General features: G+C 33.1%; 1 protein-coding gene across 1 annotated transcript; it reads right to left on the bottom strand.

Annotated features, from left to right (window-relative positions):
* Positions 1-285: 285 nt before the first annotated feature.
* On the bottom strand, positions 286-3,137 carry LOC116143653 (thylakoid lumenal 15.0 kDa protein 2, chloroplastic). The gene is made up of 6 exons (XM_031429101.1): positions 2,868-3,137; positions 2,398-2,501; positions 1,278-1,368; positions 1,059-1,127; positions 865-974; positions 286-759 (listed from the first exon to the last, which is right to left on the bottom strand). Exons 1-6 carry the CDS (start codon positions 3,082-3,084, stop codon positions 667-669), a joined length of 684 nt encoding a protein of 227 aa, XP_031284961.1. The 5' UTR covers positions 3,085-3,137; the 3' UTR covers positions 286-666.
* Positions 3,138-15,714: the final 12,577 nt, after the last annotated feature.

The following is a 15,714-nucleotide window of genomic DNA, read 5'->3' as shown; positions in this document are numbered from 1 at the left end:
AAATGAGATTTGGATTAAAGTGGAACAGAGCCATATGAATACTTCTTGGTCACTCCAAGATTTTCTAATGTGAAACATATAGCTCAAAGGTGCTCAAAGGCTTCGATGTGTTTAACAACATTAAAAAAAGGGCACACATTAAGGCAAAAAAGGAAAAAAAAAAATATTTTTTCAAAGTATTTGACACATTCAGATTCTTTCTTACTGATAATAATCTATTATCTTATTACTAAACCCCATAAGTGGTCTGAAATTTTGACCCTGCAGATCAGTCTGCATACCAAAGATGTAAGCTGGCACTGACACTAAGTTTTGAACAATAATATGATGCATTGAACGTCAGAAGGATTTAGCTTGAAGTTGAATATACACTCAAATCTCTCTAAAAATTTAGTAAAAATTAGAAGTGTATAGCTCATTTCCTTCTAAAAATTCCAGTAAATGGTCTGACTAGGTTTGTTTTCGACTATCGGCAACCGTGCCATTTTCCTTCTTAAATTTGATTTAAAAAAAAAAAAGAAAAGAAAAAGGACATGACTCCTTGGATTCAACCAATCACTATAACCAAACTTGCAACTATGAAACTATTGAAAGAATTACGTGATATTTACAGGTTGTCACCAAGCACAACTGAAGAAAATCTTTCCTGTAGAACCTGTGTTGGCATTACTTCACCTCAGAGCAATTATTTGGACCCACTGGTTCTCTCAAGCAATTAGTTATTGCCATTACAGCAGCTTCAATAGATGCATCTTCTCCCTGTTTCAGCCATGACACAATAAATCTCACATCTAATAAATTATGACTTAGCCGCAACAAACTTTAGACGAAAATAAAGTTCTCCAGGCAGCAAAGAAACTTCACCTTCTCTTTCCAGTAGAATATGTTCCCATATTTCCCAGACAAGCGGCTCCAGAAGCTACGTGGAATGTCGAGATCAACAGAAGCCCCAACATTGAAATTTAATATATTGCCTAGTCAAAGAAACCTGCAACTATAAGTCATCCATGGCTGAGCCAGAGTTAGTCAAAAAAAGATGGCATGTCTGAATCCCTTACCAAAGGTAGGGTCAGCAACAAAGACAATAGTTCTATCATCTACTTGCCAAAAATCTCTAATTGCCAGCCCTGCACAACATTTAACAAACAAATTAAACAATTCTTATAATAATTCATAATGCAGACAGATTCAAGTTTGGAAACAGGGGTGACAAGAGTCCTATAAAGATAAATATAGCAAATTCTTGGATGACAAGAGCTCAAAAATATAAAGAAGACCAGGTGTATCAGGATAATTTTGGGCTAAAACTCTTAATTTGAATCCGGTATCCTTTTCAAGATCAGCAATCTCCTGAGCAATTCTTCTCTCCTGCAAACAAACCCTACCAGGTTCAGCAATTTAGCCTATTTTTCTTCTATAAATCTCATGTTCAAACGGATATAATAAGCAATTAGAAAGTAACAGAGTGCCGTCTCTATATAAACTTGGATTCTAGGACACCATCAAGTCCTTGCTTAGCAAAAATTAAAAGAAAGATGCAAAATTTTCAGTAATACATGTAGGATTATGACAGGTGTGAACCAACCTTATCACTCCCTAATATACAGCCCAGGGCATTATGGTTTTGAGCTATATTAGAACTATTTAAAAATGCAAAATGTATCGACTATAATACATAACCAAATTAATTACGTGGAAACATGGATAAACAACTCTCAATTATATTCAGTTGCCTCACAAATTGGACTTAGCACAAACTGCTAAAGGTTCTTTTTTACGCGTTTGAGCATTTGGCTAACAGTAACAACTGAGCACAAAATTTTTGAACTTCTCTTTCCTCTACCACCATCTTTTCGACAACTAAACAAAGGTTGTAAGTACATTAACCCATCGAGTCTGAGTTCCTTCAATATCTAAACAAATCAACCAGACTCAATGCTCAAGCATTGGCACGAGTTGATGAACATATGGTATTTTTAATTACAAAGAATCCAATATGCCTAAGAAGCCGTCCTCTTACTCTTACACTTATACCAAGTAGAAATTAACTTAAAATACTTAAGACAATAGGAGGGAAACCAACAAGAAGGTAAGTGACTGTGACAAGCATATTATCAAAGTCACTAAACTATATATTATTACAAACATAAATGGAAAACAAGATGAGAAGAAAGGGAATCGGAGAATAAGAAAAAAAGTGCCTCCATCCAAAAACTGTTGCTTTAGACTTCAGCATATTCTACTTGAATTGGTTCAGTAATAATAGCATTACCATTTACCTCCAATAACATGCATACTAAGCAAACAAATAAAGTTCCACAAACCCAGCAAGCTTGTAGAGAATGCCCAAGTATATAAATAACTCCAAATCAGAAATGAGACAAAAAGTAACCACACCTGCCCATCAGATAGGAACCCTGCCACATCAATCACAGGAGTGAATACTTCAGGAAGCAATTCTGGCTTGTTAACCCCAACTTTTGCCTCTGAAATTCCAGCTCCTACAAAGTTTGGTTTGTTCTGTTTTCAGTCCGTTGTATTATATAACCAGGGGAAAAAAAAGAGAAAAACAGAAAAACTACTATGCAATGACTTCGTGCCAAAAAACAAATATAGCAATATCCATTAAATTATCAAACTTAAATAAAGAAATTAAAATTTAAGGGAAAAAAAAAAAATTGTGAATGCATAAGCGGCATATAAGAGGAACCCATTGTTATTTTCTTACTGATAGTATTTGAAGCTAAACAATGTACAATCCACAACTCACTAACTTAAACTGACTTTCAGTCAAAATTTAACCCATATGAAAGAAAAAAAATGCAAATTCTTGGCGAAGATTTTTGAGAAAACAAGAATATACTTGCCTGTGAGAGATAAACCAAGTGAGAGAGCCCCAGAGAGCAAGAAGCTCAAAGATTTGGAATGAAAGTTTGCGACCCAGTTCCTAAATTTAGTCGTTTTCGGTTTTGAAGAGGTTGGCAAAGACAAATTAGATGATGCTTTGATGGGTGGCGCTGTAAACACAGAACATGAAGTGGTTCTAAGAGTTAGAGGAGAACAAGGAAGTTGCAAAAACGCCATTATTTCCCTTTCTTCTGGGACCGTATAACTGATGGAGTGAAAGTGAATTTCATTTTTCCCTTTTTTTTTTTTTTGTAATTTTTAATTCTGGATAAGATGATGGATTTGGATTTTGTGTCCGAGGAAGTGCCAAGTAACGCCAACACTTGTATCAACTCTACACCTCTTGATGAAGATTGAAGAACAATTTATTGTTTCCTTTATTTATTTAGATCATGGAGTTTTATGAGCAACCAATAAAGTGTTTTATTAAAATATTATTCATTCCCATCCTGCGTAATTAGTCGAGGGTAAACAAAAATGTTTGCCCAGTCAAAATGCAGAAAGAAACAAATCATAATTCAAGTACTTGTTCATCTGTATCACTCGAAGTTTAATTTCAATTTGATTCTGTTGTTTGTGTTTTTGAACAGAAGAGGAACAGGTTCTTGTTGAAGTTTGCGGAATGGAACAGAGAAGAGTATTTTGATTGAGAATGAACTAACAACCTTTATTGAATGTTTAGCTTCTTTATATACAAGCTTAAAAATTTAGTTAACAACTAACTAAGCTCAACTAACTAACTACAGCTAACAAACTCCGAGTAACAGACTAACAGACTCACCTAACAAACGTAACCAACTGGTTGTATGTAGCATGCCGCTTGGATTTTCATGAAATCAGTGATGAACCAAGAAAGAAAAAATTTCCTGCAGAATGATAAGAATATTTTTTTATATTGAAGTTATAAAATACTAATAAGTAAAAACAAATAAGAATTCTTATCTTATAATTGAAAAAACAAAACACTAAGTACTAGTAAGTTGGGGTATTTTATAGGCATATATGTAAATTTATTATTTTAAAAACTATTAGAACCGCTAAAAAATACTCCTAAGCACAGGTTGAGTGTTTTAAAAACTGATACTAAAAACCTCTAAAAACCGTACGATAATTTATCCTTAAAATCACTACAATGATTACCCCTCATAACTGCAACCAGAAACTTACCGTTATCATAAAACTCCCAACGGACTCCTAGAAATAAATATGAACATAATCCAATAATTGAAGGTCTGAATGACGTATCCGACTTCCTCTTGTATATTCTTCACTTAGCAGCCTCTTTCCTATCAGATTTCTTGAATTTTCTTTCAGTCATTCTGTTCCATCCATAGTCATTCAATATTTATGGTTTGTAACATATCTTCATTATTTTTATTAGAAACACATCAATTGCTTTACAAAGGTATATCGATTGCTCGGTGTCAAACTTTATTAGCTGGATCTCAGTTATCCTGATGATCAAATTCAGAATCCAAATAATATTGCAGCACAGTGCACTGACAGTTTGAACACATTAAACAAATTTGAAATATTTCAAACCCACGTTAAGAATCCCTCAAAGTCAACCAATATAATTGTTTCGTCTGTTGCAAGTACTATTTTTGTACTTGGGATAATGAAAATATTGCCCTGCCTTGCTGAATACTGCACAAAATGAAGAGATAAGACCATCCCGCTTATGAAACAAAATATTTTTGCATTTTAAATGAATTGACAAACATAAACATGTCCTCCACCCACCAGGCATTATATGTATACAATTGATACTAAAATTAAAGATGTAGAAAAGTGAAGAACTAATAGTAAAAATGACAGAAAGCGAGGAAGTAAAAGATGAAACACCCTTTACTAAGACAGAAAAGAGGTAGTGAAGATGGGAACAAATGTAACTGTAACCGTGTTTTTGAAGGCCCCAGTGCCCACCCATTTGCAGAAAACACGAGAGTGAACTATCAACATTGCATTAATAATCCAGGCTTCATCCATATCATTGGCCCCAATCTATTAATTTCTAAGAAGCTTCACCTTATTTCCTAGCTTCTCCCTCACTAACTAGTATAAATTTCTTTCTAGCTTCTCTCCAAATAATTGAAGTTTCACAGAATCTAATTTCTTATTCATATAGATACAGTTTTCTGACCTCCATATTCAAAATGGATGTAAGGGAAGAGAGAATTAAAGGCTTAATGAAGCTGAAGGTGCTCATAACCAAGTTGCACCGACGCCGTTTGTTCTCAACATCTAGAGTGGAGCTAATCTCGACCAAGTGATGAAAATGGAGAAAAGGGATCTGGTGGAACAGTGAAGAAAGGTTATTTTGCAGTTGTTGCAGTAAAGGGTGAGAACCAAAGAGTTCACATTAGAGTTGGGCTACCTGAACAACCCGGAATTCATTAAATTACTAGAGCAAGCTCAAAAATTGGATTCGAGCAAAAGGGTGTTCTTGCAGTGCCTTGCAACCTGAAGAACTACGGATATTCTAAATTTAAAGAGAAATAGAAGAGCCAGTGCTGATTACTGAATGGTGGTTCAATTTATTCTTCAAGAAAAAGATTTTATTTAATTACTAACTCAATGTCTTGATTTCTTGAGCAGAGAATTGGATAGATTATTATTTCTCTCCAATAATCTTCTCTCTTCTCCGTAATTTTTTAGTTTTAGCATTCGATCACTATTGACAATGTGTATATGTTTGTAGTGATTTTGTTATTTTACTGAGAAACATTAATCAAACATCTAGCTCCAAATGAAAGCAAGAGTATCTTTCCAGGCTTCGTCATTATCAGATCATAAGCCGCATGCATACAGACAAAAGTAGCATTTTCTCATTCGTTTTTTATTTTTTTTTTTTTTTACAAACACTTTGTCTCTTTTGGCATTATAAAAGTATTAATGATTTGTGACAAATTTTTACTATACCCTCTGCAACTGCACCGTCTACTCTATTTCTCAATAATTTAGAGATTGCTTATCACAATTGTTGTAATAACACTCACTCAAACACGATTATAACCATAAAAACATTCACAAAAGATCAAGAACACCACAATTTTACCGTAGTTCCTTTCTAAGATTGGGAAGCTAGTCCACGTTGAGCTCCGGAAACAAACGAAGCCCACTACACTAATTTGTTGATCAGTTTACAGATTACAGACACAAGATGAGATCCAATCAAACCCGAAATCACCCTATCTGTAACTAACAGCCTAGAAACTAAACACTTACATCCTACCCCTGAGAGACAAACCCCTCAAACAGATAACAAACCATCACCAACCCGTTACACAGAATCAAGATTTAGAACAACGATGACCCTAACGAGCAAACCTAATATAAATCAATCGAATAGAATTCTAAAGACTAAAGAGAAAAGTTTGCTTATATATCGTTACAGGATGGACTGTACTCACCGTTGGATCTCTTGAAAAACTGATGTCCGATTCATTCTTGAAACGACATCGTATTGGTTTAAGTAACTCGGCATTCACACTTACAAACAATTTTTTGGAAGTGACTCAACTTCAATATCATAATTATGAAGTGATATCTGTGTGTTTTATTCAGTAACATTTTTTGTACAACATTGGAAATAATGGTAAGTTCCGTAAAATTTAATTGAATCGATTGCAAATTATACGAGTATTCATAGAATTGATTAGATATTCATATAATCTTATTTATTTATTTATTTTTATATGCCAATAATTAATTAGGTAATTGGCTTTTTTTTTTTTTTTTTTTTTTATGAAGAGGGTTTTGCCATTTCTTATGGGGTCATTGAACTTTAGGTTTTAATATGTCAAAACAGTTCTATGAACTGAAAATAAAATCACTTAAATCTAAAATTTCAATACTCAAAATAATTTACATCACATTGTTTTCAATATCAAATGTAATTTATTAATTTTCTATAACTAAATTTTGTTTTAATTTTTTAATTAAATAGAGAGTGAAGAGACAAGGCCTTGTAAGCAGAGAAGGTAAAATGGAGATGAATATGGATTATGCCTCTCCTGATGCTCATTTGGGTTTTGATTGATGTCACACCACTTCATCATCACCCATTACTGCATGTAAAACCATTTCTTCCACAAGAAATGAGATTTGGATTAAGTGGAACAGAGCCATATGAATATTTCTTGGTCACTCCAAGATTTTCTAATGTGAAACATATAGCTCAAAGTGCTCAAAGGCTTCGATGTGTTTAACAACATTAAAAAAAGGGCACACATTAAGGCAAAAAAGGAAAAAAAAATATTTTTTCAAAGTATTTGACACATTCAGATTCTTTCTTACTGATAATAATCTATTATCTTATTACAAACCCCATAAGTGGTCAAATTTTGACCCTGCGATCAGTCTGCATACCAAAGATGTAAGCTGGCACTGACACTAAGTTTTGAACAATATTGATGCATTGAACTCAGAAGGATTTAGCTTGAAGTTGAATATACACTCAAATCTCTCTAAAAATTTAGTAAAATTAGAAGTGTATAGCTCATTTCCTTCTAAAAATCCCAGTAATGGTCTGACTAGGTTTGTTTTCGACTATCGGCAACCGTGCCATTTTCCTTCTTAATTTGATTTAAAAAAAAAAAAAAGAAAAGACATGACTCCTTGGATTCAACCAATCACTATAACCAAACTTGCAACTATGAAACTATTGAAGAATTACGTGATATTTACAGGTTGTCACCAAGCACAATGAAGAAAATCTTCCTGTAGAACCTGTGTTGGCATTACTTCCACCTCAAGCAATTATTTGGACCCACTGGTTCTCTCAAGCAATTAGTTATTGCCATTACAGCAGCTTCAATAGATGCATCTTCTCCCTGTTTCAGCCATGACACAATAAATTCACATCTAATAAATTATGACTTAGCCGCAACAAACTTTAGACGAAAATAAAGTTCTCCAGCAGCAAAGAAACTTCACCTTCTCTTTCCAGTAGAATATGTTCCCAATTTCCCAGCCAAGCGGCTCCAGAAGCTACGTGGAATGTCGAGATCAACAGAACGCCCAACATTGAATTTAATATATTGCCTAGTCAAAGAAACCTGCAACTATAAGTCATCCATGGCTGAGCCAGAGTTAGTCAAAAAAGATGGCATGTCTGAATCCCTTACCAAAGGTAGGGTCAGCAACAAAGACAATAGTTCTATCATCTACTTGCCAAAAATCTCTAATTGCCAGCCCTGCACAAACATTTAACAACAAATTAACAATTCTTATAATAATTCATAATGCAGCAGATCAGTTTTGAACAGGGGTGACAAGTCCTAAAAGATAAATATAGCAAATTCTTGATGACAAGAGCTCAAAAATATAAGAGATCAGTGCATAGACCAAACTTCAGGGAAGCCAAAACAATATTTCTAATCATCATGAATTTTAACTAATGAGGAATATGGTTACATTAATCTCTCAGTGAAATTTTCAGCAAATGACACCTCATCTCATAAACTTCACTTTCGAAATAGAAAACAAAATTGGGTAATTAAGAAGGGGCAGTGACAGCCGCCACATCAACTGGCTGTATACCAAAACATTAAGTGAGAGCTGAGAAATATTGGTTTGTGATGACTCACGAACGAGGCTACCCTTAGAGGTAGTGTTTGATTTTGAGAATGTTTTATTATTTAAAAAATATGATTAATTTAAAGATAGATTATCTTAATAATTAATATGTTTAGTTAGGAAAAATAAAAAAATTCTACGAGCATTTATTGGCCCTTTTTTTCAAATATTATATTATTATTATTTGATTATTTAGATTATTATTTTTACTCCCTACATTTGAGAATTTAACTAAAACACTTTAACCATAATAAAAATTTAAAATTTAACAAAATAATTCGGCCACCTAAGACAACTGTCAGCTACCAACCACCACCGTCAGTCATCGTCGATAGTTATCGAAACGATGCACGACTGATCGGATCTAGCCGGTCATATGTCGATCTGGCCATTTCTAGATCAGATCCATGGATTTAGCTGTAAAAGACCATGGATCTGGCCATCGTTTATGGCCAGATTCATGGATCTAACCATCGTTTCTAGTCATATCCATGGATCTGACCATCGTTTCTGGCCAGATCCATGGATTTGACCATGGATTTAGATGGGAATGACTAGATCAACGCACGACCAGCCAGTTCTGATGACTGTTGGCTACGGTTGGCCGTGGTGGTCAGCGATCGGCAATCATCTTGGGTGGCTAGGGTGTTTTTGATCGTATTCATGTAAATAGTTTTCATAATAAGGATATTATTATCCAAAAATTTAATTATTTAGGGGTAAAATGGTAACACATTATGGGGGCATTTCTATCCAAAAAAAATAATTTATAAGGTTATAAAAGTCATTTTGCACAGTTGAACTAATTGTTATTTGATAGACATATAAGGGCATATGTGTTTGAAATGGTTATTAATTAAGGGTAAAACAGGAACAAAATTAAGATTATCCTAGTAATAAAATAACAGTAATACTGCACTCACAAACATTCTCACTAACTTTTTCTTATAAACACGACGTGTCAGCTCGTAATTGATCAGCTCGCAATAGGTCTCACCTGCCCAACAATGGGTCCTGCTGGTCAAATACAAGTTGACCAATTACGAGCTGTTACATCAACATTAGTGAAAGAAATTTATGAGAAGTATTTGTCAGTCAATCTTTATTTATAAAAGAATAATATCCGTTGAAACGGTAATCTAATTACCTCATATATCACTTATAGTAAACATTATTAGCTTTATGATATTACTAAAATATTTTATTACTTAATAACCAAATATGTAAAAGAATGTTCGGGATAAAAGATAGACTACTAAAATTATCTTCCTGGAAAGGGTACCAGCTTTCATTCATCACCTTTAATTCTTTATCTTGTTGCCAAGAATTAATCAAATGGCCTATCTAAAAATACATTCATACAATAATGTTGTAAGTGAATCATATATTTGAAAATTTTAGAAATCGTGTGGGTTGTATTATTGCTAAAGAATAGAGATGTAACAACGACAGTAAAAAGAATACGTAAAGACGTAAAGTGTTATAAATATACGGATTGCTGTTGATAAGAAAGAACAAGTATATATAAAATATAAGTAATAGTATTTTTTTTAATAAAAAATCCCTTCTAATCATTAAAAAAAAAAAACCCTCTTAAAAAATATAAAAAATCTCCTTAAAAATATTAAACACTCCCTTGCCAATAAATTTCATTTTAAACCATCTCATAAAAGCGAAGAACAAGCATAAAAGGATAAGTAACAACTTTCAACATTTTGTTTGTATCAGAGTGTTATTTATTGCAGACGTTTAGAGCTGAAAAATAAAATGTTACATAAATGATGAGATGAGCAGTACGGAAGTACCCCCTAAATTCTTTAACCAATCAACATAATTCATTATTTAGGGTTTGTTTGAGAGTTTTTTTCCATTGGTTTTAAGGGATTTTTAATTAAACTGGTTTTGAGGTGTTTTTAAATTAATACTTATCAGATTTTTTATGCACTGGTTTTGACTGGCTCAAAAACCTCCCAGAACCAGTGTAGTGTATTTTTAAGGGGTTTATAAAACACCCCAAATCAGGGTGTTTTGATTGGTTTTAAAATTTTATTCCACAAATACCTTATCCATTATAAAACTATCCCAATTACATCCAAAAAAGAAAAAAAATTAACCATATTATACACGTCTTCAACCATATTAAATATAAAACAATTTTAAGCAATCATAAAAAAATAAAATTATTAAAATTTCATTTCTAGATGCTTTCTTGAAAAAATAGAGTTACAATTTTCAATCATTCCAGATGCTGCAAAGAATGATAAGAATATTTTATTATATTTGAAGTTATAAAATACTAATAAGTAGAAAACAAATAAAGAATTCTTATCTTATAATTGAAAAAACAAAACACTAAGTACTAGTTAGAGTTGGGGTATTTTTATAGGCATATATGTAAATTTATTATTTTTAAAAACTATTAGAACCGCTAAAAAAATAAACTCCTAAGCACAGGTTGAGTGTTTTAAAAACTGATACTAAAAACCTCTTAAAACCGTTACGATAATTTATCTTAAAATCACTACAATGATTTACCCTCATAACTGCAACCATGAAACTTACCGTATCATAAAACCCAAACGGACTCCTAGGAAATGAAAATATGACATAGATTCCAATAATTGAAGGTCTGAATGACGTATCCGACTTCCTCTTGACTAATATTCTTCACTTAAGCAGCCTCTGTTCCTATCAGATTTCTTGAATTTTTCTTTCAGTCATTCTGTTGCCATCCATAGGTCATATTCAATATTTTATTGTTTGAAACATATCTTCATTATTCTATTAGAAAACACATCAATTGCTTTACAAAGGTATATCGATCGCTCGGTGTCAAACTTTATTAGCTGGATCTCAGTTATCCTGATGATCAATAATTCAGAATCCAAATAATATTGCAGCACAGTGCACTGACAGTTTGAACACATTAAACAAATATTGAAATATTTCAAACCCACGTTAAGAATCCCTCAAAAGTCAACCTAATATAATTGTTTCGTCGGTTGCAAGTACTAATTTTTGTACTTGGGATAATGAAAATATTGCCCTGCCTTGCTGAATACTGCACAAAAATGAAGAAAATAAAGACCATACGCGCTCATGAAACAAAAATATTTTTTCCATTTTAAATGAATTGACAGAACATAAACATGGTCCTCCACCCACCAGGCATTATATGTATACAATTTATACTAAAATTAAAAGATGTAGAAAAGTGAAGAACATAATAGTAAAAAATGACAGAAAGCGAGGAAGTAAAAGATGAAACACCCTTTACTAAGACAGAAAAGAGGTAGTGAAGATGGGAAACAAATGAAACTGTAAACCGTGTTTTTGAAGGCCCCAGTGCCCCACCATTTGCAGAAAAACACGAGAGGTGAACTATCAAACATTGCATTAAATAATCCATGGCTTCATCCATATCAGTTGGCCCCAATCTATTAATTTCTAAGAAGCTTCACCTTATTTCCTAGCTGTCTCCCTCACTAACTAGTATAAATTTCTTTCTAGCTTCTCTCCAAATAATTGAAGTTTCACAGAATCTAATTTCTTATTCATATAGATACAGTTTTCTGACCTCCATATTCAAAATGGATGTAAGGGAAGAGAGAATTAAAGGCTTAATGAAGCTGAAGGTGCTCATAACCAAGTTGCAACGACGCCGTTTGTTCTCAACATCTAGAGCTGGAGCTAATCTCGACCAAGTGGATGAAAATGGAGAAAAGGGATCTGGTGGAACAGTGAAGAAAGGTTATTTTGCAGTTGTTGCAGTAAAGGGTGAGAAACCAAAGAGGTTCACATTAGAGTTGGGCTACCTGAACAACCCGGAATTCATTAAATTACTAGAGCAAGCTCAAGAAGAATTTGGATTCGAGCAAAAGGGTGTTCTTGCAGTGCCTTGCAAACCTGAAGAACTACAGGATATTCTAAATTTAAAGAGAAATAGAAGAGCCAGTACTGATTACTGAATGGTAGAGTTCAATTTATTCTTCAAGAAAAAGATTTTATTTAATTACATAACTCAATGTCTTGATTTCTTGGAGCAGAGATATTGGATAGATTATTATTTCTCTCCAATAATCTTCTCTCTTCTCCGTAATTTGTTAGTTTTAGCATTCGATCACTTATTGACAATTGTGTATATGTTTGTGAGTGATTTTGTTATTTTACTGAAGAAACATTAATCAAACGATCTAGCTCCAAATGAAAGCATAGAGTATCTTTCCAGGCTTCCGTCATTATCAGATCATAAGCCGCTATGCATACAAGACAAAAGTAGCATTTTCTCATTCGTTTTTTATTTTTTTCTTATTTTTACAAACACTTTGTCTCTTTTGGCATTATAAAAGTATTAATGATTTGTGACAAAATTTTTACTATACCCTCTGCAACTGCACCGTCTACTCTATTTCTCAAATAATTTAAGAGATTGCTTATCACAATTGTTGTAATAACACTCACTCAAACACAGATTATAACCCATAAAACAAACATTCATAAAAGATCAAGAACATCACAATTTTACCGTAGTTCACTTTTCCAAGATTGGAAGACTGTCCACGTTGAGCTCCGAAACAAACGAAGCCCACTACACAATTTGTTGATCTTTACATTTACAGACACAAGATAAAAAAGATCCTCAAAACCAATCACCCTATCTGGTATAACAGCCTAAAAACAAACACTTAGAATCCCTGCCCATGAGAGACAAAACCCCTCAAACAGAATGACAAACCATCACTCAACCCGTTACACAGAATCAAGATTTTAGAACAACCGATGAACCTTAGCAGACCAAACCTAACAAGTATCAATCGAATAGAATTCTAAAGACTAAGAGAAAAGTTTGCTTATATATCGTTACTAGGATGGACTGTACTCCCGGTTGATCTCTTGAAAAACTGATGATCCAGATTCATTCTTGAAACGACATCGTATTGGTTTAAGTAACACTCATCGTTCATCTTCACACTTACAACATTTTTTTTTAGGAAGTGACTCAACGTCAATATCATTTATGAAGTGATATCTCGTGGTGTTTATTCAGTAAACAATTTTTGTACAACATTGGAAATAATTGTAAGTTCCGTAAAATTGAATTGAAGAATCGATTGCAAATTACGGTATTCATAAATTGATTAGATTTCATAATCTTATTTATTTATTTATTTTTATATGCAAATATTAATTATAAGTTGGTTAAAAATTCGCCTTTTTTTTTTTTTTTTTTTTTTTTTTTTTTTTTTTTTTTTTTTGAAAGGGTTTTGCCCAATTTCTTATGGGGTCATTGAACTTTAGGTTTTAATATGTCAAAACAGATCTATGAACTGAAAATACAATCACTAAATCTAAAATTTCAATATCTCAAAATAATTTACATCACATATGTTTTCAATATCAAATGTAATTTAGGTAAATTTTCTATAACTAAATTTTTGTTTTATTTTTTTAATTAAATAGAGAGTGAAAGAGACAAGGCCTTGTAAGCAAAGGAAGTAAATGGAGATGAATTGGATTATGCTTCTCCTATGCTCATTTGGGTTTGATTGATGTCAACCAACTTCATTCCACACCAATTACTGCATGTAAAACACTTTCTTCCACAAGAAAATGAGATTTGGATTAAGTGAACAGAGCCATATGAATACTTCTTGGTCACTCCAAGATTTTCTAATGTGAAACTATAGCTCAAAGGTGCTCAAGGCTTCATGTGTTTACACATTAAAAAAAGGGCACACATTAGGCAAAAAAGGAAAAAAATATTTTTTTCAAAGTATTTGCCACATTCGATTCTTTCTTACTGAAATAATCTTTATCTTATTACTAACCCCATAAGTGGTCTGAAATTTTGACCTGCGATCAGTCTGCATACCAAGATGTAAGCTGGCACTGACACTAAGTTTTGAACAATAATATGATGCATTGACAGTCAAAGTTTAGCTTGAAGTTGAATATACACTCAAATCTCTCTAAAAATTTAGTAAAAATTAAGTGTATAGCTCATTTCCTTCTAAAAATTCCAGTAAATGTTCTGACTAGGTTTGTTTTCGACTATCGGCAACCGTGCCATTTTCCTTCTTAATTTGATTTAAAAAAAAAAAAAAAAAAGAACTGACTCCTTGGATTCAACCAATCACTATACCAACTTGCAACTATGAAACTATTGAAAGAATTACGTGTATATTTACGGTTGTCACCAAGCACAATTGAAGAAAATCTTGCCTGTAGAACCTGTGTGTCATTACTTCACCTCAGAGCAATTATTTGACCCACTGGTTCTCTCAGCATTAGTTTTGCCATTACAGCAGCTTCAATAGATGCATCTTCTCCCTGTTTCAGCCAGACACAATAAATCTCACATCTAATAAATTATGACTTAGCCGCAACAAACTTTAACGAAATAAAGTTCTCCAGGCACAAAGAAACTCACCTTCTCTTTCCAGTAGAATATGTTCCCATATTTCCCAGACAGCGGCTCCAGAAGCTACGTGGAATGTCGAGATCAACAGAAGCCCCAACATTGAATTTAATATATTGCTAGTCAAAGAAACCTGCAACTATAGTCATCCATGGCTGAGCCAGAGTTAGTCAAAAAAAGATGGCATGTCTGAATCCCTTACCAAAGGTAGGGTCAGCAACAAAGACATAGTCTATCATCTACTTGCCAAAAATCTCTATTGCCAGCCCTGCACACATTTAACAAACAAATTAACAATTCTTATAATAATTCATAATGCAGACAGATTCAAGTTTTGAAACAGGGTGACAAGGTCCTATAAAGATAAATATAGCAAATTCTTGGATGACAAGAGCTCAAAAATATAAAGCCGTGTCTCAGGATAATTTTGGGCTAAACTCTTAATTTGAATCCGGTATCCTTTTCAAGATCAGCAATCTCCTGAGCAATTCTTCTCTCCTGCAAACAAACCCTACCAGTTCAGCAATTTAGCCTATTTTTCTTCTATAAATCTCATGTTCAAACGGATATAATAAGCATTAGAAAGTAACGAGTGCCGTCTCTATATACTTGGATTCTAGGACACCACAAGTCCTTGCTTAGCAAAAATTAAAAAAGATGCAAAATTTTCAGTAATACATGTAGGATTATGACAGGTGTGAACCAACCTTATCACTCCCTAATATACAGCCCAGGCATTATGGTTTGAGCTATATTAGAACTATTTAAAAATGCAAATGTATCGACTATAATACATAACCAAATTAATT

This window comes from Pistacia vera, unplaced genomic scaffold (assembly GCF_008641045.1).
Source record: "Pistacia vera cultivar Batoury unplaced genomic scaffold, PisVer_v2 Contig431, whole genome shotgun sequence".
NCBI classification, from domain to species: domain Eukaryota; kingdom Viridiplantae; phylum Streptophyta; class Magnoliopsida; order Sapindales; family Anacardiaceae; genus Pistacia; species Pistacia vera.
The sequence above is the reverse complement of the archived record's forward strand: the minus strand, read 5'-3'. Positions and strand labels throughout refer to the sequence as shown.